The 24,016-nt window shown below is 40.6% G+C and overlaps 1 protein-coding gene across 3 annotated transcripts; it reads left to right on the forward strand.

Annotated features, from left to right (window-relative positions):
- The first annotated feature begins 1,880 nt into the window (after positions 1-1,880).
- DCUN1D4 (defective in cullin neddylation 1 domain containing 4) lies at positions 1,881-21,974 on the forward strand. Of its 3 annotated transcripts, none has more exons than XM_028743218.2 (11): positions 1,881-2,036; positions 10,094-10,164; positions 11,531-11,570; positions 14,085-14,199; positions 15,175-15,266; positions 15,875-15,945; positions 17,016-17,107; positions 17,530-17,638; positions 18,560-18,664; positions 19,809-19,911; positions 20,044-21,974. In XM_028743218.2, exons 1-11 carry the CDS (start codon positions 2,012-2,014, stop codon positions 20,097-20,099), a joined length of 879 nt encoding a protein of 292 aa, XP_028599051.1. In that variant the 5' UTR covers positions 1,881-2,011; the 3' UTR covers positions 20,100-21,974. The 3 variants fall into 3 exon arrangements, with proteins under 3 accessions (XP_028599051.1, XP_028599050.1, XP_028599053.1); XM_028743217.2 differs by lacking the exon at positions 1,881-2,036 and adding an exon at positions 2,630-2,648; XM_028743220.2 differs by lacking the exon at positions 1,881-2,036 and adding an exon at positions 10,351-10,636 and having other exon boundaries at positions 10,114-10,164.
- Positions 21,975-24,016: the final 2,042 nt, after the last annotated feature.

The following is a 24,016-nucleotide window of genomic DNA, read 5'->3' on the forward strand; positions in this document are numbered from 1 at the left end:
AAACATACTGAATAGTAGAGGTGTCCTGCACATGTCTGTTACAGGTATTGCATTTTGCTGCTATTGTGCTAAGGAATATGTTGAAAGCCAACTGAAACAAAATCTCATTTGTTTGAATAATAGGATACATTTAGTTCACAGCAGAAGTTGTTACAAAGATTAGAGAGAAATCATTGTTTTGTTTTGTTTTGAAATTGCCAGCACATTTTAGCCTTGTGAGAGTCAGAAGGTAAAGCTGCAATTATTTTTTACACTTTATTCGCGTGCTCTCAGACATAAAACATAAACACAACCAGAAGTTATTTCAGAGAGAGAATGAATAATGAGAAAAAAATTAAAACAAAGGACTGAGGCATAATATTTTACACTGTGTTTTATCAAAAACTAGTTTTATTATGGAACTTATAAATCAAATATATATTGGCACTAAGGCCCAAGACCAGAAACATCAGTCCTTAACTGCTGTGCTACTTATAATTAGTTCCTATTTGCAAGTCCATTAAAAAAAATTAGTGTGTAGCAGGTGTGAAGAGTTAGCAGAAATGAAATATCATAGAATCATAGAATTGCAGAGTTGGAAAGGACCACATGTTTGGAGTTTTTTTGCCTGTAAAAGGCCACACTCATGAAACCAAATATCTTCTTATGTCTTTTGTCAGGCCTTTTATTCCTTATGCTGAAACAGATATGTCTTCCCCTTAGGATAAAGCAAATGCAGTTAGTTACTGCAAATGTCTTTAGCTGTTCAGTATAGCTGATAGGCGGCTCACGTCACTTTTTTTAATACTGCAAACACACATGCAATAACAGAGTTTGATGTACTAGAAATATTCAGATGGGTTGAGTTGAAGAAGCTATGCAACTGCGGGTGTGACCTTTCTTGGTGCGTAGGCCGCAAATGGCTTGCTTTCATCCCTGGCAAAAGGATCTGTGAATTTTGAAAGCTTGTTTCATCATACTCAGAGTGAAGTTGGTCTAACAAAGGCACTGTGTGTGTGCGTGCGTGCGTGGCGCAGTGTTCAATTCCTTTCGTCGGTGTTCAATGGCAAACGCCATGAGTGCCATCTGCAGGTCATGTACCACTGGCCCTTGACATTCACGCACAACACTTGGGATTGTTAGTGTCTATTTTCCTTCCCTTTATTAAGCCTATTATTATTATTATCAGCAGTGCTTTTTTCTGGGGGGACACAGGGGTACACATACCCCTAAACATTTTGTGAATCTAAGTTTGGCCTCACTGAGGGGCAATATGAGTGGGGAAATGAGAGTACTCCTAAACATATATATACTTTTTTTTTTTTGGGAAAAAAGCACTGATTAATATTATTATTGGGAAAAGAATTTTTAAAGAAAAAAAAAGCATTGATTATTATTATTGGAAAAAGAATGCAATCCAAAATGATTGCACAAAAATGAGTTTCCACAAATGCGTCTTTTTAAAAAAAAGGCTTTATAAGGCTTCAAGCCCCTTATCCATATTCTGATGCAGTGCCACTAATTATTCCGAAGCGCCCAAACCATCCTCAATCATGACAGCTAGAAGCTGCTCCACAAACTCCCCATGCCATCAATGGCTCGCGTTCCACTCCGCTCAGCCAATCAATTCACGAGGTAGGCGCGGCCTGTGGGCCCGTCCCGCCCAATCAGAACCGGAGGCTCGCCCTCCGCACTTCACCAGGGGCGGCGACGGCGGCCCAATAGCAGCAGAGGGGGCGGGCGCGGCTCGTTCGCAGACACGCCGGCCAATGGGGAGGCGCGGCGGCCGGGGTTGGGCGGAGCCGTCGGGGGGCGCAACGCCGGGCCGGGCCGGAGTGGCAAGCGGGTCGGCCCATCGGCGCAGCGTCGGCGGCCGCGAGCGAGGAGACTGCGAGCCAATGGGGTGTGGGCGTGGGCGGGGCGAGAGGGCGGGGCCTCTTGCCTTCGGGGAGAGCCGCACGGAGTAGCGAGTGAGGAGGAGGCCGGTCGGACCGCCCGCTCGGGGCAGCGCGTGTGCCGGCGCTGCACAAAAATGCACTCGGATGCCGCCGCTGTCAGTAAGTAGCGGGGAGGTTTCGCTCGGTGTGGGGGTCGAGGGGGGGGCGGGGTTGCTAGGCTACCGCTGAGCGACGGTTGCGTGAGGGGAATGTTCTCACGGGGGGTGGGGCGGGCGCGTTTAAAGGCTGAGGGGAAAAGGGAAGGGAATCTTAACGGGCGGCGGCGGGTGGGGGGGAAATACGGGGAGGGGGGAGGAAATGGCTGTGACGCAGTTCGTTCTTCCGGACGGCGATTGTTCTCCGCGCCCGGTGGTCTCCCCTCAGCCGCTCCGACCAAAAGAGAGGAGGAGCAGGAGCGGAGGGCCCTGCTTCTTGGGGGGCCCCGTCGTGAAAGGGGGCAGAAGGAGCAAGCGCCCCCTCCCCCACCCCTCCTCTCCCCGTCTCTTTATCCCGCGTTGCATTGTGGGAGTTGGAGTCCTCGCCTCCCGGCCTCTGCGCTGCACGGCGCGAGCTGCGCACTACAACTCCCAGAGCCAAGCGCGCTGCCAACGGTCTTTCTCCTCTCTCTCCTTGTCCACCCCCTTCTTTCCTCCTCCGCTCACCCCTCTTTTTGGGTCAGTGGGTTGCAGCCTGAGAGCGACCCAGAACTCTCTGCCCTGGGGGAAAGAGTAGGTAGGTTGGCCAGGGGGGCGTGGATTCTGTCTTGGTGGGTCGTGCATGCTTCGGGAATCGGGGGCTGGGGCTTGGAGGGATGTGTGTGTGTGTCTACCTGCTCCCTTGAGGAAGAAATAAGCGGCGTTGGAGGAGCAGAAGGGCCAGTCCCTTGCATCCCGATGACATTTTGCTCTTTATGTTGTCCAAACCTCTCTATTTCTCCAGTGTTTTGCTTGCGCTGGGCAAAGTTCCCTCTTGACAGATTGTCATTGTCTGCATTCTGGAGAAGTCGTGGGGGTGGCCGTGAAGCAGCCCTTGGCCCTCTTCCTAGACATGTTGCTTTGGAAGGCGGTTCTGTTAAAGCCACTAACTCCCTTCAAGTAAATTTGTTCTTGTAGATGATCTGCACAATTTACATTGCTGCAAAGTATTTTTTCCCGGAGACAAATAATTTATCTGTCTCTTTAACAATTGATTGCTTCTATAGACTGTTATAGACCAGTTTTTCTTTCCTTCTTTCTGTTTTTCCTTATTTTTCTGAGTTTTTCTTTCAAGTCTCCCATCGCTGTATCCCCTACATGATCCAACACAGTAATACCCCAGTCTTAAAATATTGCTCACAGGTCTTCAGGAGAACACCCATCCACAAAATCACTAAGGCAAACAAAGGCAGCCAGTCAAAGCAGATTTAGCTGGCATAATGTTCAGGCACAGTTGAATTTTGTGTAAAGGTTAAATTATATGAATGATTTTTGGAACCTAAACTCTTTATTTCCAAAGGAAATGTGGAACATAACAGTCTTGCTGGAGAGGCTTGTTGTCTTCCTGCAGTTTTTTTCCTACTCTTTGGTAGTAAGGCAGGTAATAAATACTCCAGTCCATAATGCATCTCGCTGCTTATATGAAATTGAAACTAAATTTCCTTTAAAATCTGCTGTATGATGAAAGCTTAGATTAGGGTACTTAAAAGCAAAAATAAAGCAAGCTTTTCAAAATGCATTTCCAAGATCTGTTCCGGTTGCTGAGGAATAGCTTTGTAAAAAGCTTTTGTGATGCCCTCCATTATTTTTATACATTTTAAAGGGTTATACATTTTCAGTATTCCCACATGCTTTTCAGAACTGTACAGCAGTTAAGCCAAAATTATAAATAACATAGAAGCATAGTCATAGTCAGTCTCCTATGCCTTCTGGCAGAAGTGGAAGAAGCCACCTCAGGTTTTTGTTTTAACAGCTACTGAAGCTACATATTTAGCAGAACAAGCAAAATATTTTTAGACTGGACAGTGTCCATGGGCAAGAAAACCATAATTCTTCAGTGCCCTTTTTGCTAACTCAGTCATTTCAAAAGCTTAACAGTTTTACACTACAGTCATGTACATATCTAACTAAGAGGCAAATCTCATTGAGTTCGGTGAGGATCACCCCACATATAAATTGGGGCACAGTCCTATGTACATGGACGTATATGCAAGCCTAGTTGAATTCACTAGAAGATGCTTCTGAGTAAACATGCTTAGGAATATTATAAATCAAAGAACTGTAATTGCTGGCCTAGCAAGAGGATTTGGTGTCAGTGTTTTCTCTAAAGCATCTCCCTCTTCTAATATTTTAAAAGCCTTTAATTTAGTTTTACTTGAAAGATGAACAAAAATGTTTTTTGTAAAGTAACTCTTAAACTATACTTTCAGACTTATCACTCAGTGATTTTTTCAGATGGAGATACTAAAATTTTCTGTTCTAGTGTTGCACATGCAGCATTCAGGTTATGATGTATCTTATTCACACTTTTCATTCATATTAGATATTCTTTGGCCCATGAAGTCTAAATTGCTGAATTTATCAGAAATAAAATTCTCTTTCAGCCCTTTTTTTCAAACTGTTGAAATACATGCCTGATTGTGTCTAAGGTAGGAGAGGATGAAGGACTTTGAAATATTCCAATGTCTAGTACAGAGAGCTGATTCTGAAGCTCGTGTGATAGTGTTAATCATTCCTCATTCTTTCAGTGAATGCTCAGATATGTATTTGTATAATTTCACTGTTTTATGTAAAACTAGATCCCTTGTCTTTATGTTGAACTAGATTCATTGTCCTCAAAACCCCTGCTCAACAATAAGGGGAATATTTGGATATGTGGAAATGGTTGTGAGGGAAATTTTATACATGAAGCACCATGGCTCTGACCAAGTCAGTTTTGAAACAAGTACAGTCAAACATTGGTTGTCGAACGTATTCCGTTCCGGAAGACCGTTCAACTTCTGAAACATTCAACAACAGAGACGCGGCTTCTGATTGGTGGCAAGAGCTTCTTGCACTCAAGGGGAAGCCATGTCAGACGTTCCAGTTCCGCAGATGTTCAAAAACTGGAGCATTTGCTTCCGGGTTTTTGGCATTCGGGAGCCGAAACGTACGATAACGGAGGCGTTCGGGAACCAAGGTTTGATTGTATCACAAACTTTATCTAGAAGAAGGGGAGCAATGTTGTACTGTAGTCTAAAACAAAGTAGTCAAAACATGTTTGGCTGGAATTGGCTCTCTTGAATTCCCAGCATGTTCTTTGAAGATACTGCCGAAGGCTTCTTGGGCTTGTCAACTTATAAGCACTTATTGGAGAGTAAGTTCTATTGAAGTTAGAGGCGCTTAGTTTCAAGTAAACATGTATATTCTCTCAAGCGTACATGCGAGGAAGTAATTCCCATTGAACTTGGAGGAAATTGATTTTAAGTAATCATATTTTGTTTTAGGGGTTTGATCCTTAAGGTCCCACTGTAATACAAATTTAGAACCCCATATATTTGGAAAGTTAGTAAAGAGAACTTTAAGAAAATAGCAGCTATTGAATCAGTTTCTGTCACATTCAAGTAAACTTTTGTTAAAAAAGAAAGCCTCACGTGTATCCTTGTTTTCTATTGTATTCTTTTAAATTTGAATTTTGAAATATTGCAAGTTGTGTCCAAAAATTCCACGCTCAGGAGGGCACTAGTGAAGTTTCTTGCCCCCTTTCTCCCCATTTAAGCCCCCAGTCCCATAAAAGGTTTCTTGCAGGATTAGTAGTGTAGCATGCAGAGTAGCGGGGCACAGGGGCAGTTTCCCCAGGTGCAAAATTGTTAGGGGCACAATATTGCAACACCTGGTGCTGCTTCAGTGCAGCTGCATGCTTCTTGATGCGAACCAGGAAGTGGCCTCTCCAGATAATGGACTGGCTCTTCTCTTCTTATATCTGCAACTGCAATCTCCTGGTTGGCACAGATGCTGTTAGGCAGTTGAACGTGCAAGCTTACTCTGCCCGTTTCCCTCCTACGTCCCCTTGGGGTGGCCCTGGGCACTAGCAACCTACAGTACGCCACCGTGCAGGAGTTAGGAGGCCTGCAGGACAGCTCTCTGAAAATCAGGAAGAGACAGCTTGTGCAAGAGTCCCCCTTCACGCCTTATTCCAGACCTTTTCTAAAGGTATCCTAACATTCTGAGAGACTTTAGGGGGGCTTAGGGGTATGTAGTGGGGAGCAAAGGGGAGGCAATGCCCTGAGTAGTCTTCCACTTATGTAATTTCTGGAAACACTCATGTGAGTTTTAAATATCGTAGTATGTAACATATAGGTTTTTAATTTTAACAAACTTAAAATGAAAATGCATTTTATCTAATCTGATTTAATAATTTTTGAAATAACTATACAGTAGAAGGAAATGCTTTCCCTTCCACATGTAAATCCCCGCCCCCAGTAAATTTGTTGGCCTCTGACTTACATTCTTCAATTCTGGAAGGTTATATTCCTGCCCCTATAGGAATAGAAGCCACCATAGAGTTGATCCAGTTACCTAATATTTGCTTGAGTTTGTTATGATTTGATATGAGGCCAAACTGGAAGACTTGGCACAAGTGAGCTGTTAAGTAGATCTAGCAAGCCTCATTGGGAATAACATGATGAAAATAATTTGTATTAGTGCAATGCAATGGCTTAAAAAAATTACTTCAGGTTTCATATTTAAAATGTCAGTCACTTCATGTGTTGAATCCCCAACTGTGGAACATGGGAGGAACATTATGAGCATCAGGAAGAGAATGGGAAACATGTTTTAAGTTCATGTTTTTTTCTTCCACCATTTTGTGATATAAAGAGTAGGCCTCACATGGTAAACTCTGTCACATCATGTTGCTGCTGCTTTTATTATTTGTATTTATTAGTTGCTTTACTCATAGAAATAACTCAAAGCCATTTACAGATAATAGAAATATTAAACCAATTACAATAAACACAAATAAAAACCTCTAGAGGTGTGCTGATGGCTTTTAACTGTAATAAAATTGTCGCTTTTACATCTAAAAGTTCTGTAAAATGAAAGCTTCAAGTTAAAACTGACCATACAACTCAGCCTTTAAAATACTTCAATAAAGAGGGCCAAAGGTTTATTTGAATAAAAGGGTTCTCACCTCCCACTGGAACACAAATGGGGCTAGGCAGATCTCCCCTTCAGAGAGCATTCATAAGCTTTGGTGGCACATAGAAAATTCCTGTTTTCCCCTTTCACACCTCAGACAGTGAAGATGTCTTAATACATTAATGCTACAATCTAACCCAGGGGTCTGCAACCTTTAAGACAAAAAGAGCCACTTGGACCCGTTTCCAAAGGAAAAAAAACTGGGAGCCGCAAAACTCGTCATTATAAAAATAATTTTTTTGTCACTTTTTATTATTATTTCTTTGTTTGACCCCTCAGAATTACTCCTCCTCATAGAAATAAACGTTAAATTAACAAGTTACCTTTTTGTGTGTGTGTGTGTTCTTCACTCCCCTTCAAAACAGTGACCAGCGTACATGCCCCTTACAATGTAGCGGGTGGGAAGGTGACGTCGGGACGGTGCGTGACCAACGCATGCACCGCCCCCATGCGACGTCACAGCCAGTACAGCGCCCGCCACAGTGGGGAGTGTCGGGGCACACAATGCGCCTCCTCCCCTCGCTAGTATCTGCCCCGGAGCCACGGCAAAGGTGTAAAAGAGCCACATGCCGCTCCGGAGCCGCGGGTTGCAGACCCCTGATCTAACCTGATCCTCCCAGGTATTCATTTGCTGGTTATATTTTTAATCAGTTAATGTTTCTGAACAGTCTTTAAAGGCAGCCCCTTGTGGGGACTCAATTGAAATGTAGCATAGATGCTTTGTCGCATGAATGACTTCCTTGTGAAGTTTCAGATTCCCTCATCTTGAAAATATCTGTTGTGCTTACTCCACTTCTTAAATTAGGCAGTGTTGATTTTAAACTAAAATACGTCACCATGAAATCATAGAATCGTAGAATTCATAACTAACTTGAGTCCATTAATTTTGTTGTGTCTACTCTGAGAGAAACTTGGTTGGAAACAGCCCATTGTCATCAGGAATGAGCACATCAAGGGGCTGTGAGGAACCAACTTATTTGAGAAACAATATGGTATAAAATTAGGAGTAATGCGTTGCTATGTTTTGTTGGTCTACCTTTAATAGAATAATGGGAGGGTTGTAGAAATCTCTTCCCAGCTGGAACAAAGCAATTCACAAGAGAGAAAGATTGGGATATCAAAGCAGCTGCTACATACAGGACACCTTCCCTCTGATTATGATGTTTCTTTGGTTCAAAGAATTACCCAGTGCCTAACTCCTGGTATCTATGGATATGACTTGTATAAACTGTCCCTTTTTACTCATAGAGCCATACTAGGCTCAAGTTGTTCATGATGAAAGACAACACTTTTTCTGTACATCAGGTTAGAACCTTATAGCATGTCTTTTGTGACATCAGCAATAATTTGATTGACCATTCTAATTCAGTTCTAACCTAAGTACATATATGGGCTAGATAGGTGTTCAAATTCATATGGATACATAGCAAACCTTTTATTCCAGATATGTTTTGCAGAGCTAAGAATAACTTTATGCTATTGAAGATGGAAAACTTTTTCCCATCACGTTCTACATTTTGTATGTTTTGAGAGTTGAAGCAAGCCATGTGAAATATTCATACCTTGGTTCTCGAATGTATTCCGTTCCAGAAGTCCGTTCGACTTCCAAAAACCAAGGTGCGGCTTCCGATTGGCTTCAGGAGCTTCCTGCACTCAATTGGAACCCGTGTCAGACGTTCGGCTTCCAAAAAAACGTTCGCAAACTGGAACACTCACTTCCGGGTTTGCAGCATTCGGGAGCTAAAATGTATGAGTACCAAGGTGTTCAAGAACCAAGGTACAACTGTGTATAGGGTAATGTAGTAGCTTTTTCGGGGGTTGTGGGGTGTGTGACAGTATGTTCTAATGTAAAAAGTAATAATAATGATCTGACCAAAAGCTAATATTAAAATAAATTAGTTATACAATTCTATGAACAACCTACCTGCAAATAATTTAATTTGGAAGGCAGTGTGGCTGCTCTTAAGTCAGAATTTTTTCCTGCTGCAAGACATTCCGTAGTGCTGCTCTGCCAGAAAGGACTATCATTGCCAGATGCATCACATTACTATAAAACTTTAAAGGTGATACCTTCTGATGACTTGCCTCTACACCAGGGGTCAGCAGACTTTTTCAGCAGGGGGCCGATCCACTGTCCCTCACACCTTGTGGGGGGGCCGGACTATATTTTTGGGGAAAGGATGAGCAAATTCCTATGCCCCACAAATAACCCAGAGATGCATTTTAAATAAAAGCACACATTCTGCTCATGTAAAAACACTAGGCAGGCCCCACAAAGAACCCAGAGATGCATTTTAAATAAAAGGGCACATTCTACTTGTGTAGAAACATGCTGATTCCCAGACCGTCTGCGGGCCGGATTTAGAAGGCAATTGGGCCAGATTCGGTCCCCGGGCCTTAGTTTGCCTACCCATGCTCTACACATTCCTAGAGACATTTGTCACCACAACGTCAATTACATTGAGACAAATCTGTGTTATGAACGGTTGCAGTGGTATTGCAGGCAATGCTCATAGTAGTTTCGCTTGCCTTGATTGGATCAATACGACGTTTTGGTTCCTGAAATTCATTCTGATTGTGCTGATAAAATGTAATTGATAGAATTCTACAGGATGGGGTATTAGTGTGTGAAATCAGTCAAGATCCAATGATCCCAAGGCATGCAGCTCCAGACGGTGGAGTGACAGACACCATCTTGGCACCAAGGCATCTGCACTTGGTCGCAAGTGCCGCTAGCCATGTGCAAAATGCGCCGGGTGAATTTTGAACACTGGTTTGAGATGTAGTATTACTATTGCAGAAGGAGATAGGGGACTCAAATAACATTCAGATATGTCATTTAATGGAATTCAAAAAAGCCATATATATATACACACACACACACACTGTATTGTATGACAGGAGAAAGGCAGTTCAAAATTAAGACTTTTAGCTTTATCTGCAGTACTTCTGAAATGTGTTTATTAAGCATTCTAAAAGGTGACATAACCAAAATAAGAAAAAAATGTTTTTATTTCTCTCTAGATTTTCAGCTGAACTCTCATCTATCAACACTGGCAAATATTCATAAGATTTACCACACTCTTAATAGGCTGGTAATCACTTGCATTTTTTAAATCTACTACTTATATAGTTTTGTCTGATTATAAAGTGTCCTGACATGATTATCCAGAGCTTGCTGTACCTTTGGAAATAGACGTATGCCAAGTAGAAATGCAAAAAATTATTGTAAATGATTTTTCAAACATCCATGACTCTTAATTTTCTTCATGTATACTCAGCATTTGGAGATGAAGCCATGACAGCTTCTTGCTATAAACCCTAGGATTTTTTTCAACACAATGGAAAGACAAATTGCTGAAATTTGTACAAAGGACAAGGAATGAAGGGAGACTTTATTCAAAGCACATCTCCACAAGTAGGAAAGATGAAGCCTCCTTCCCATTCAGATTTCCTCCTGACCACATTGCTAGATGCACCATGGATTTTATTTCAGATGACCTTCACCTAATGGCTGCAGAATCCTGTGGCATGTACATCCTCCCCTTTCCTCATGAGTAAGATGAGGTGTGTCTTGTTTTATCTTCCCAGAGTAATTGTGCAGGTGAGGGGTAGCATGTGCCAAGATGATCGAGGCAGCATGCTCATCTTAGTTGCACACTTGCTCCGTTTGCTCATGTGGAAATAGATTGATTAGCCCCCGACCTTTGACCCAAGTCAACCTAAAACAGTGCTGCCGCAGCTTCTAAAACTTACTGAAAGTCTTCCCTTAAGTGACAGTCTTTGCAGAGGTGATGGACCATTCAAAAGTGCTATCCTTTCTTAACTCAAGGTGGAGCTGTATATTCCCTTTGTGTCTTGGTTTTTGCACTGTTGTCTGTTTCCAGCAACTCCCCCTTTTCCTATTACAGCCGTACCTTGGAGCTTCCTGCAGCCAACCAGAAGCTGCAATTTGGTTTTGAAACGTTTTGGAAGTCAAACAGACTTCTGGAATGGATTCTGTTCGACTTCCAAAGTACGACTGTATTGCAGGCTCAGAAAGCTATGGCACTTTACAGTCTCAACTCTGCTCTGGCAACCAGTCCCTCATGTTTGCTTTAATTGCTTTTTAACACATGGTTACTGCAGCCATTCCCAGAGCTCATTCCTTCTAGATAGGGTTACTAGTGTCCAAATCCAAGTGCTGACTTACTATTGGCAAATGCTCACTCTCAAACCCATTCTGCAGTGAAGCCCAGGGATGACATCCCATGTCACGTATGAGGATTTCCATAGTAGGAATTCTCCTTCCACCCTGCACCTCCTCAAATCTATTCTCATCGCTGAGAATCTTAAAATCTAATATTTGCCATTGGGGTAAATTTAGAAAGGGGTGGGAAATTGTAAGAAGAAAGTGGATAGCTGGTGCTATTTGAAAATAGCTAAACTCCTAGTTAACTGCATTGATTTAATATTTTACAGAATTTGACAGAAGACGTTGGTCAAGACGATCACCAAACAGGTAGAGAGTTTTATACAAATTATACTGTCATGTGTTTTAGGAATCTTAGGTATAGGGGAACCTTCCTGAATGTAGAAATTAACACCAACGGGGAAGGGGCATTAACATTAAAAATGAGGGACAGTCAGTTAGCTTGTAAGATTTGCTAGGCTATGGATTCAGGTTCAAGAGTTGGCCATTCCTAGCAACCCCTTTTCCAAAAAAAACAGTCTTTTGGGGGAAAGTTACTTTGAAAACCGTTGTTGAATTTTAAAACGTGACATCTCAGAATAGCACCTTTTATAGTGGAAGGTGCTTGCACTACAGTGGAAGATTGTGGAAATTGCCTTAATGCCTGTATTTTATAGCATCAGTATAGACAAATGGATTGTGTGAATGAGTGTTATGAGCATATTAAGCTGTATTGTACTAAGCCAGTCTATTGGTTTCCTTGGCTTGATGGTGTTTGGCAGTGGTTCTCCCAGTCATCTGGCAGAGATCTTGCACCTTCTTTATGCAGAGCATGTCGCTGAACTATGCCCATTCACTTAGATGGCTTATTATAATTTTAAAGTTAGGATCAGAAAGCCTTTCAGCCCAAGAGGTCAGTTAAGATTTTGCAAATTCACTCATGCATCAAAAGCATTACGATTGCACCTTTAAGGCGCTCATTTTAACTTGTAAGCGATAAAGATGTTCTGTGGTGCTCTTGCACCTTTGTGCTTGCTTACAGGTTAAATTGTGTGCGCCCAAGCCTTTCCATGATTTTCTACTGTTTTGGAACAGAGGGAGGGAAACACAAGCTGAGGGCATTGCAGGGGCAAGGGCAACGTAACTGTGTGCTGACCCTCCCTTTCCCTCTATACTTTTATTTATGTTGGAGGGGATGATACGTGTTAATAATGAGTCAGGGGTTGGTAGATACAGGATGTAGAGGTGATGCAAGGCTGGGGGCAGCTGGTAAGTGTCTTAACTTCATGAAGCAACATTCAAGTTGGAAAGAGAAAGGAGGTAACTCCCGTATTTCGGTAGGCTTGCATAGGATTTGTTTTTTAAAAATGGCTAAATTAAATGATTAGGAATGAATAAGAACACCACCTGCCTGGTGTTCTGATGATGCCTGAATATGGTTGCTTTGCTGATTCTACTTTTGGTTTGGACTTTGCACCTGAAGATAAGATAAAAAGGTAAAGTTACCCCTGCCCGTACGGGCCAGTCTTGCCAGACTCTGGGGTTGTGCGCCCATCTCACTCAAGAGGCCGGGGGCCAGCGCTGTCCGGAGACACTTCCGGGTCACGTGGCCAGTGTGACATCGCTACTCTGGTGAGCCAGAGCCGCACACGGAAACGCCGTTTACCTTCCCGCTAGAAAGCGGTCCCTATTTATCTACTTGCACCCGGGGGTGCTTTCGAACTGCTAGGTTGGCAGGCGCTGGGACTGAGCAACGGGAGCTCACCCCGCCGCGGGGATTTGAACCGCCAACCTTTCGATCAGCAAGCCCTAGGCACTGAGGCTTTTACCCACAGCCCCACCCGCGTCCCAAAGATAAGATGCAGCTGCACAAATATGCCAGTTTTATAAAAACTAGATGTGTTTTGTATTTTAAATTCTAAATAGCACACACGCTTTTACCACACAACACCTCCTGTGGCTGTACAAGAGTAAGCTCTAGGAATACTCCTGGGTCTATTTCTCTTTTCCATTAGACTCTGGTAGAAGTACAGAATAGGTGCCTGGGATTGGTAACCGACTAGATGAGGGCTAATAGAATGAAATACAGAAGTTAAGGGTGCTTTAGATCAGTGGTCTGTGTGACTGAAGAAGTGTGATTAAACCTGCCCCACATTGGCAGCTAACATCAGGAGCCCAGTTTGGAAGTGCTGTTGGATCTGGCCCCTATGCTGAATCCCCAAGTGGCAACCCTTGTAGGCAGATGTGGTCTTGGCATGTGTATCCTAGTAACATCCAGCACAGGCTACTGTAATTTGGTATATGTGGAAGTACCTTTGAAGATCCCTTGGAAACTTAAGGTAATTAAAAACTGAATAGCTAGATTGTGACCTACAAAAGTTGTATCTTGCTGGTTATAAGAGTTTCACGGACTCCAGCGCAAAGTGCTGGTGGTACTCTTGTCCCAAACTATGCAGGATTTTATAGGTTACCTCAAGGCCTCATTGAACCTGCCTGTTCTCTGATATCTTTGGTTCCCCTCCTGCGGATTTGTAATGCACGGTGACTATAAACCAGGCCTTCTCAGTGGTGATGCCCAACTTTTGCATCAGCGCTGTATGCCTGCCCCGTATGTTTTAAAATTTTATTTACCTGTGCTTTTTAATTTCCCGTCTGTTTATCTCTTGCCGTATTGAAAGAGTTGAGAATTGAGCGTGCTTCGAGCTTTGCTGCTGTTCTGCTTATCGTGTGATGATTTATTGTTTTACAGTTTGTGTTTTCAATGTGCCTGTTGCCTCATATGCTTTTTCAGTAGGCTTTGCATCTGTTTGAACCCTTGTCTTGCTTTCCTAAATTATTCCACAGGAAGTCTCAGGTCGTGCAGTTCATCAGACTGCTTTAGCAAAGTGATGCCTCCAAGAAAAAAGAGGCGACCTGCAGCTGGAGATGACCTATCAGCTAAAAAAAGTAGACATGATGGGTACGTGATCTTACTTGGATTATTTGATTCAGGAGTCATTACTTTTGTATGGACAGCAGGTCAGGAGGTGTGGACTCGTATTTAACTCAACTCTGGTTTACTAAGTGGAGGTAGTAGGTTTTATTTTATTTTAGTATGCCTATTTTCTTTGAGGCATGATTTTGTAATAACTCAGTGGGGAGACAGTTCTTTTTCTCAAAGGAAACTATTTAGGATGAAGCATTTTTAAGGATTCAATTTGTAGATTTGACACACATTTGATTATTATGGAAAACGATAGTGTCCTATGGAATGCAAATATGATGGCTAGATTTTGAATTTGCATACGAGTCCAATTATTTTCTTTCCGCTTCACCCCTGTCCCTGTTTCTTGAAAAGTTACAGTCCACTGAAATTGTATAGGCCAGAATAAAAACATAGGCTCCATTTAGATGCAACAGCAAACCATAGTTTGCCTTTATGTATATGGACAGTGGTGACAGCGGCACAAGAGATTTCACTGCTCCTCTTGCTTGTGTGGAGGAAGGACATGAATCTTTGGGTCACGGTTTTGAGCAAGATAGTTCCTAAATGTGAAAAGCTGTGACTTGTACGTATCAGCTATCAGTCTAGGATAATCCTGCATGTGTTCCCTCATATCTCCAATGAGAGACTTGGAAGTTGAAAACTCAGAGGGGTTTGGAATATCTTTGGAGGTGAGAGTGGGGTTAAATGAGTTCCACTTAACGCCCTTCCTCCTTCAACAAACATGTCAAGTGTTAGGGCTTTAAGTTCTGATATAGGCATCCATATATGTTCTGTAGGAATGTTCTGTTTAGTTGTAGATTATTTTGTGATTCTTTTAATTGCCTCAAAGTTCTGAAAATTAGTGGATTAGATAGGAGGAAGAGGCCAGCTTGGTAATACATTCTTATATAAATCTATATATATTATAGAATTTATATATTACGTTATTTACCTCTTCCCCTGCACTAGAATGTACAGAAAATATGATTCTACTAGAATAAAGACGGAAGATGACATGTTCTCGAGCAAGAGGTGCTTAGAATGGTTCTATGAATATGCAGGTTAGCGAATATATATATTGCTTATTGCTGGTTGCCCAGATAATGTTGAAACTTCAAGAAAAATATTCAAATATCAACTCCAATTTGAATATAAATATGTTTTGTAACAAAAAAAATGTAGATTATGAAAAGCATCCATTAAAATAGTTCAGATGCACTCAGCCTCCTGAAAGAATAAAGAAGTTAGTGAACACATATTTTCAATGCCAATGCAACTAGAATGTTGGCTTTAAATTGTATATAGTTTTAAAAAATACATTTGCTCGCTGCATTAAAGAGGTTAATCACAGTATATACAAGGCTGCAAATTTGAAGTCAAATTTAAGTTGCCTGGTTAACCTTTGGCTAGCTGCTTCTCTGTTAATGAATGTAAATCTGCAAAGTTGAAAGGATAGGGCTTGATTTTGATTGAGACACTACTTGGTAAGAGACAGCCTTTCAAATAAGCATACATACATATACATGCATGCATACATACGTGGAGCAGTATTTGAACCGTCACATACTTGTGGCACTGCAATGTCTCCAACCTTATATATATATGGTCTATTAAAAAAATACAGTTCTGTGATTACAAATGGAAGTAACACAATCTCATTTGCTTATAGGAACAGATGATATTGTGGGTCCTGAAGGAATGGAGAAATTCTGTGAGGACATTGGGGTTGAACCAGAAAATGTACGTTCAGATTTATTACAGATGTCAGAGAGCTTGCTTGCTTTCAGATAATGAGAAGGGAGGAAGCATAGTCCTTTTAATACAGGATTGGGGTTTTTCATTCATTCGTTTACTCACTCAGGTTATTTCCAGACCGTGAGCAACTTATGCATTGCAACTATTTCAAATGTTACAGTAAAGAGAAGGGTTGTGTTCCTGTTAGAAGAGGCAACTTTCCAGAAGCCTTTCTTTCTTTGGCCAGTTCACCGTGCATTATATTCTTATTTGGTTTTGAATATAAAATGTTTTTGCCTTGTTTTGTTTGAAAATAAATCTCCAAAAAGTTGAGACCAATGGCAAAAATAGTCATGGCTTAACAAATGACACAAATTTAGACAATAAGGATTAGACAACATTCTGCACCCAGGAACTTTCTATCTGGCTCCCAGTATAGTCTCGATTCCCTAGACCTGCCCTTACTTTGCAGCTCAGCCTTTTGCCTGTCGGACAGGTTAAGTGTTCAACCCCTTCTTCTTCCTCTTCCGAACAGCAACAGAGGCCTAGGACAGAGCAGCTATTATTATACACCTCATTCTGAAACACAGGAGGAGGGTTCTTTCACTCCTTCTTTTGGGAAGTTTAGCAGTGAAGCCTTTGAGATGCTTGGATCATTCTCCCCTTCTTTGCATCTTAGCTGCTCCTTCCCACTTGTCTAAATTTTGCAAGTGGAAGTGCTGGATCTGTTTGCTTGTTGGCCTTTATTCCACTGAAAATACAGCAATTGTACAACATTTAGCTGCTGCCAAATGTTGTACCGCAGAGGCTTTTCTTTGCTTCAGGTGTCATTCTTCATTTGCACGTTCACATATTTGCTATCGTAAAAGGAGTTAGATATTGGATCACTTTCGTTTTTCTTGGGTGGGAGAGCTGGATGGGGGTAGGAGGTGAGTAGAGCTTATAAGAGCATGGCCTTTGGTATAGATAAAGCAGGTGGCATCTTTGGCCTAGTACAAGTTGCTGGATTTGGCAAAAAGGGTGAATTACAATTCAGGAAATTGTAATACAAGTTTTGTGTTTTGTTTTTCAACCAGGTAGTTATGCTTGTTTTAGCCTGGAAGCTGGATGCTCAGAACATGGGTTACTTTACGTTGCAAGAATGGTTAAAAGGAATGACATCCCTCCAGTAAGTATTTCATCAGCAAATGTGAAATAAATTTAGCAGTGGTGCATTGTCATTTTGTGAACTTTAACTTCACCCTGCGCAGAAATGGAAATTGTGCTGTCTTATAATCCAGCAATTCTCCGTATGCCTTTTGGGCCTCTTAAATTATACTTATATATGTCTTAAATGGTTTCAAATGTTCGTAGCTGCTTTACTGAATGCCTGTGAACTGTATGTGAAAGAACCATCATCGTTCTCAGTTACAGACTGATTTACCTGCTATAATACAGACTATATTTTTGTTGTAACTGCATTGCTTTTTTTTTTTTTTGAAAGGCAGTTTATAAATTCAAAGATAAAGTACTATTGGGTTCAGGGCCAGAAAATAGCTTGATGGTTAGCAGTGCGGAATTTAAATTGGTATTTCATTTTTATTTTTACAGATGTGATACAACAGAGAAGCTAAGAAATTCTTTGGATTATTTGAGATCTTTATTAAATGAGCCTACAAATTTTAAACTTATTTACAGATATGCATTTGACTTTGCACGTGTGAGTAGCTTGGATTTCACATTCTGATCACCCCATTTTTATGAATTCTTGTATGGTTTCTTTCATGAAGAGACGTTTATACACCCGTGTTAATGATTTCCACTAAGCCTGTCAAGTTTCCTTCAGTGTGCAAAATTCCATTTGCATTTTTACAGTTTTATATTAATCTTCCAAGTCACTCATTTGAATCATTTCCAAATCGGTGTTACTGCTCTTGGCTCTTGTCTTAATTTTTATGGGTTCTCACTTTGATGCCTAAGCATATTTGCTTTCTTTCTAGAGCTCTTAGTACTGAAATCTTCATTTTTTCAGAGTAGCAGACCACCTAAACCCATCACAAATCTCCCTGGCCTGGTTCTCTACAGGAATAATACAGTTGGTCAAGAGTCGTTCCTGCAATCTGTTTCCCTCTTAACTACCACATTGGCCCAATCCATTTCACAGTCCAAAAATGAGAACCCAGTGGACTCAAACTATTGCCACTGCTAGAGGGCATCTGGACTATTGACTAAAGTGTCTTGAGGCTGACAGGGTTGGAGTCCCAACATATTGACCCTTCGTAAGCTCCCAGACACCGAGAAATGCCAAGCACAGGTTGAGGAATGTACCATTATGCAGTGGACAGTATTCCAAAATAGTAACTCATCAAAGGTGAATACATTGTTTAATTGGCTACCCAGGTTAGGAAGTTGATGCTCTGATTTGCAGACAGAATGGATATATGCAGTAAATGCTAACAGCAGCTCCCCAGGAGGTATGGCTTCACTGTGTGTATTTTAAACAAGCAAAAAGCAAGAGGGAACCAAATGAAGATAATTGAAATATAGTTACATTTTGTAAAGCATAAACTGACATAGTTTCTAGTGCAAATGAAGAACATTATACATAAACCTAGCTAAATTTTCTCTCTCTCTTTGACAGGAAAAGGACCAGCGAAGTCTAGATATAAACACTGCCAAGTGTATGTTAGGACTTCTCTTAGGAAAAACATGGCCTCTCTTTCCAGTATTTCATCAGTTCCTAGAGGTACAAGTAGAAACACCTTTTTATGTTTTTATACTGTTTTTAAAAGATGCTGTACCAAGAGTTAAAACTGGGAATTAGCAGATAGTTGAAAAGTTTTACTACCTGAGTTGAATATTTGAATTGTTTTGCAAGTAAGCTTACAGGCAAATTTTGTGTGTGTGTGTGTGTGTGTGTGTGTAAAATTTTTGATACAACTGAAGTTGTAATCAACTTTTGAGTTTGAGTCAGCCTCTGATGCCCTTCTTTAATATATGGGCAAGAGTGACTTACCTTGCAGGGTAAGGATGACTGATGGTGTACACAAACTGCTTTGGACATCTAGTATTGTATGTGACTTTTCCGAAGTATGATGTAAATTATTAAGGTGTCTTGGAGATGTTTACTTTATCACCCCTTTTGATGTTCAGCAGTGCTACTGCACACCTATAGACAGACATACTAAAAATATTGCCTGTAACTTTCTGAAATCAAGCAAAAGCACTAGCACACATTTCATTTTTAGCTCTACAAAATAAATAGATGTGTGTTGTGCATAGTCTTTGAAAGTGACAAAGCTTTTTAATAAATAATAATAATAATAAATTTTATTTATATCCCGCCCTCCCCAGCCGAAGCCGGGCTTTTTTTTTTTGCAAATAATGTTTTCTGATACCTGATTTTTGAGGAGGAGTTTGGATTTGATATCCCGCTTTATCACTACCCTAAGGAGTCTCAAAGCGGCTAACAATCCTCTTTCCCTTCCTCCCCCCCAACAAACACTCTGTGAGACTTCTGAGAGACTTCAGAAAAGTGTGACTAGTCCAAGGTCACCCAGCAGCTGCATGTAGAGGAGCGGGGAATCAAACCCGATTCACCAGATTACGAGTCCACCGCTCTTAACCACTACACGACGCTGGCTCTCAGCTCTAACGCTCTTGAGGAGCGTTATTCCTGACACCACATTACAGCTCTGGTACTTAGGTTCCAGTGTATTACGCTTGCTTGTTATACTCTTAAAATGGCCTTTCGTAACATCCTTGAGTGCCGACCGTTTCATCCAAAAGGCATTTTGAATCTCTGAAGTGACCACAAAGCCAAACAATATACAGTAGTTGAAAAGTCAGTCATTTCCGATTTCAGTAACTGCTCCTCTTTTTTTAATCAGCAATCTAAATACAAGGTCATCAACAAGGACCAATGGTGCAATGTTCTGGAGTTCAGCCGAACCATTAATCTTGACCTCAGCAATTATGATGAAGATGGAGCATGTACGTATTTGCATGAAAAGCTACAATCTATTGTACCATATCTTACTTTCCAGAAGCTGTTCATTCCAGACTTTTCTTTTCTTTTTCTGTGTAAAAGGTTTTTTTTTTTATTTGTGGCTTTATTTCTTGCAGGGCCAGTGTTGCTGGATGAATTTGTGGAGTGGTATAAAGAGAAACAAATGACATAGGAATTTTAACTATGCACAGCCGCTCAAGAGTCCCTGTTACTACAGTTATGTCGACCATTAGCCATAAACTGCTATTTGTATAAAAGCGCATGCTGCTTTTCCTGCACTGCATCCCGTTTTTGGGGACCTTTTGGTGTTTTGCTGTTTAAGAGGCCAGCTCTGCTTGCTGTGTAGCATTGTTCTCTTCGAAGGCTGCTTTGCATTTTTGTATCTACACTACAGATGGTGAACTTAACCAGCATCCTCACTGTGATTTATGTGTATATTGCTGTCTAAATTTTGTATATGTGTATAAAAAAAAGCTTCACCTAGGAGTTACTCCAGAAGTGTATTGTAAAAATAATTTTGTGGCATATTTCTAGTTGCATTAAATAACCATGTAACTTAATTTTTAATTTTAATTTGGTCTCGGACGTAACATTTCAGGAAAAAAGTGATTGTTGAGACTGTTACCACGTGGAACTATTGCCCGTTAGCGACAAGATGCCAATTTTTGAGAGGATATCCTGCAGTATGATTTCTTCACATGCAGATGCCCAACTTCAGTTTTGTTTAGTAAGCAAGTATTGGCTTTCTTTTTATTGAAAACCTGTTCAAAGTGTAATAGCTTGACTAGAGTCGTACGTGCCACAAGGATTTCCACTTGGTGATACTGCTGACGTCCTAATATCCAGACTCCTGTAGTTCGCAAATAGGTGCAGATTAAATCTGATTAAAAAAAGGGTTTTAGACTTGTAAAATGGCATATTTCTTTATTTCAGTTTTGCTGTTCTAGGGTTTTGACTGTATTGATGATGAAAGCAAAATGAAGCCTCTTGTAAAATTTAACATAGATGTGCGGGTGAGCTTCAAGGTCTGAATTTCTTGTTAAATCTGAACCGAAAAGCCTTGCAAACATGGGAATCTAAAGAAGGCAGTGGCATCTTTTATTCCAGGGATTGGGTTTCCTAGCAGAATGCCTGTTGCAGGCAATGGGCTCACTAATCACCAGCATTGTCACTCATTTGGGACCACTCTTATCTGTCTGTACATGAAAGTTCAAGCCATTGCTTGCTTGAGGAAGCCAAATTAATGTGCTAAGAAATGTCTTTTCATGTCATCTCTGCCTCAGCCTTCATTATAAAGTTGAATACTGAATTTTTGACAAAGGTTACTTAGTGGGTAGCAGACTGCGGAAATACTTCCAAAAATCCAATGGTGAATGTTAAATTAATAGACAGAGTGCTAAAAATGGAGTTTGCAAGAAAACATTAGCAGGCTTTTTGTTGTTAGAGGAAGTTAAACCATAAGTAAACATGTTGTTTTGAACTCTCAGAGCTCAGCCTAAATGTAAAATCAATGCAAATTCCTTTATTTTATCATTAAATTGCTTAAATTATTGGTAAGCAGCAACCTTTTAGGACTGGGTACTTGTAAATCAGTGTTTCATTGAATTCAGCCTCTTTAGATCCCAGTCCAGTATAATTCTGCACTGAAGAGGGTGCTGAAATTTATCTGTTTCCAGTGGTATCACAACATGGAATATTATGACCCTTAACTTTTGGGAGGGCAGAAGGTGTTTGGAGGTCTACCACCAGAATAGTGAGGTTGAAAAGTCTCAGTGTGTACAGCTCTCTGTATCCCTGCTGTGATGGTTGTATTAGAATTTAGACGTTTGAAAGCTATTCACAAAATCAGCCATTATGGATATAAATAAAATACCGTGTTAGTAAAATCTTACCCTTTTGTTTAACTTGTTCTATTGAAAACAAATACAAAAAAGTAATGGATCCTATAGTTGCTTGCTTGTATAAAACATGCAATGTTATCTACAGGTTGCGATATTTCCACAAGGCAACGGGCAGTAGTCAAGTTGCTTATTAAATCATGTTGTTTTTTTAAAAAATGTGCTAACATGTATTACAATTGGCATAGCCATAAAGAAAAGCTTGTGAAGCTCTCAAAGGAAGGTGTGGGGGGATGCAGGCTTTATTGCAAGCCATTTTGCTGAGATGCCGTGATCCAGCCATTTGTGCAATCTAGTTTAAAGATAAAAAGTATTATAAATAAGGTCCATAAAAGTATCAGATAACGGGCTTTTGGGACAGAGTCTCACTTTAAATTTTTATGCTTGGATATGACTACTAGAGGACAAAACAAAAGCACCTCATCAAATTGTGAAGAGACCACGCTGTAAAATCTGTCTTTCCTTTACAGCTGAAACAGCAAATGGGAATAGATGGGTTCTGGATTCTGAAGTTACTGGTGCAACATGTACAGGCATTGGGTGGATTAAAATTTATTGCCTCCAAACAATCAGTTTTGCTACAAGTCACAAGCCAGGATTCAAGGTACATGTGCAAAGCATTTCTCTCTCTGTGTGAAGTAGAACTAGGCTGCAGTCTTCTTTCCACCCCAATTTTCATCGCAAGCGCTTCCTTTCTCGCATAATGTTGCTTTGGAGGCCCTGTGATGTGCAGGGGTGCATATAATTTTATATGCCAGACCCAGTTCAACAAGCTGCTTTTGTATCTTATACTCTGCTAGAAATATCCCAAGAAGAAAAAGTGAGAACTTGCCCTTGAATTTTGCAGTGAAAGGCAGGCTCTGAAACAGAGTTGGGTCAGCCTTTTGCCCTCCCGGATATTGCTGCAATGCGGCTGCCATCATCATCCCCTGATCGCTTGCTTTGCATGCTAGAGCTGATGGGAGTCCAGCAACTTCTGGAGTGGCACAGGTTAACCTGTTTCCCTAAATGTAGCTAAGCATCAATTTAGAACAAAAGCTTTCTTATTGATATACGTAACCAAATTTGAGGAAAATGAAAAGCAAGATCCATTGCTCATAGTCCAGTTTATGATTTAATGTACTGACATAATCATTTAACAGATTTTCATATATCTGCTTCTTGGATGGCTTTAAATGGCACACAGCCTTCTATCATGTGACAGTATTGACTTCTTTCTCCAACAGAAAAGTGAGCTCTGTTGGAGCTTAAAACTTTTCCATGTTGCTTGTGTAACATTTTTCAAGTAAACAGCAGCTTTCAGACAAGCTGTTCATTTTTCATAAGCTGAAATCATTGAAATTCCTAAGTAGTATGTTTGGTATGCTTTTCTTTTTTTAAGAGTGGCTGTTCAATGGTCTGCAGAAAATGTCCCTGCCTTTTCTACAAAAATCATTCTGGCAAGATGTTGTATGTGCATTATTCTGATGTAAAATAAAAATGATTGATGTAAGTTTTTTTTTTAAAAGGCCTAGTATGTAAACTAATACATGAGTGGGAAACTGGTCCAAAGTGAAATTGGACTCCAGATGCTGTCAGATAGGATCCTTATGTAATACCAAAGATGTAATTTGTTGGCACACATGACTGACTTTAAGAATTAAAATAAATAAATAAAATTCTTGGGCAATACTGTACCACATACCAGTATAATTTTCCTTTTTTTGCCAAATAGATTGAATACTGAATTTGGAATTTGGTCCTCGTAATCTGAAGTGATTTTGATTAGTGTAGTGCAAATCCATTTCTTCTTTTGTAACTTAAAGGAAACTAAACTTGGAAAGTGTTGCCTATTAGAATCTACAATAGTATAAATGCATCATAAAAACATACGATGTATATGTAATTTTAATCAGTACACATCTGTCTCTCAAGTAGCAGGTGCATTGTGTTGCATAACTAATTTATACCTTTTTAAAGTATCTATATACAGATTTTTAAAAAAGTAATCTGTAAGTATCTGTATCCTAGTTACTGAGCATTGGTGGGGGGTTTCTCTGTCCCCCTTTAGAGGTACTAGAATGTCATTAACTTATTAGGATTTCTCTTCCCTGAATCATGAATCAAACAGTGCTTAAATACTCTGTAAGGATCTGTTTTATGCCCGGGCTAATTACAACTGCTAATACCTCTTGAAAGCCTTAGACTTTGT

The sequence above is a fragment of the Podarcis muralis genome, chromosome 9, assembly GCF_964188315.1.
Source record: "Podarcis muralis chromosome 9, rPodMur119.hap1.1, whole genome shotgun sequence".
Classification (NCBI taxonomy): domain Eukaryota; kingdom Metazoa; phylum Chordata; class Lepidosauria; order Squamata; family Lacertidae; genus Podarcis; species Podarcis muralis.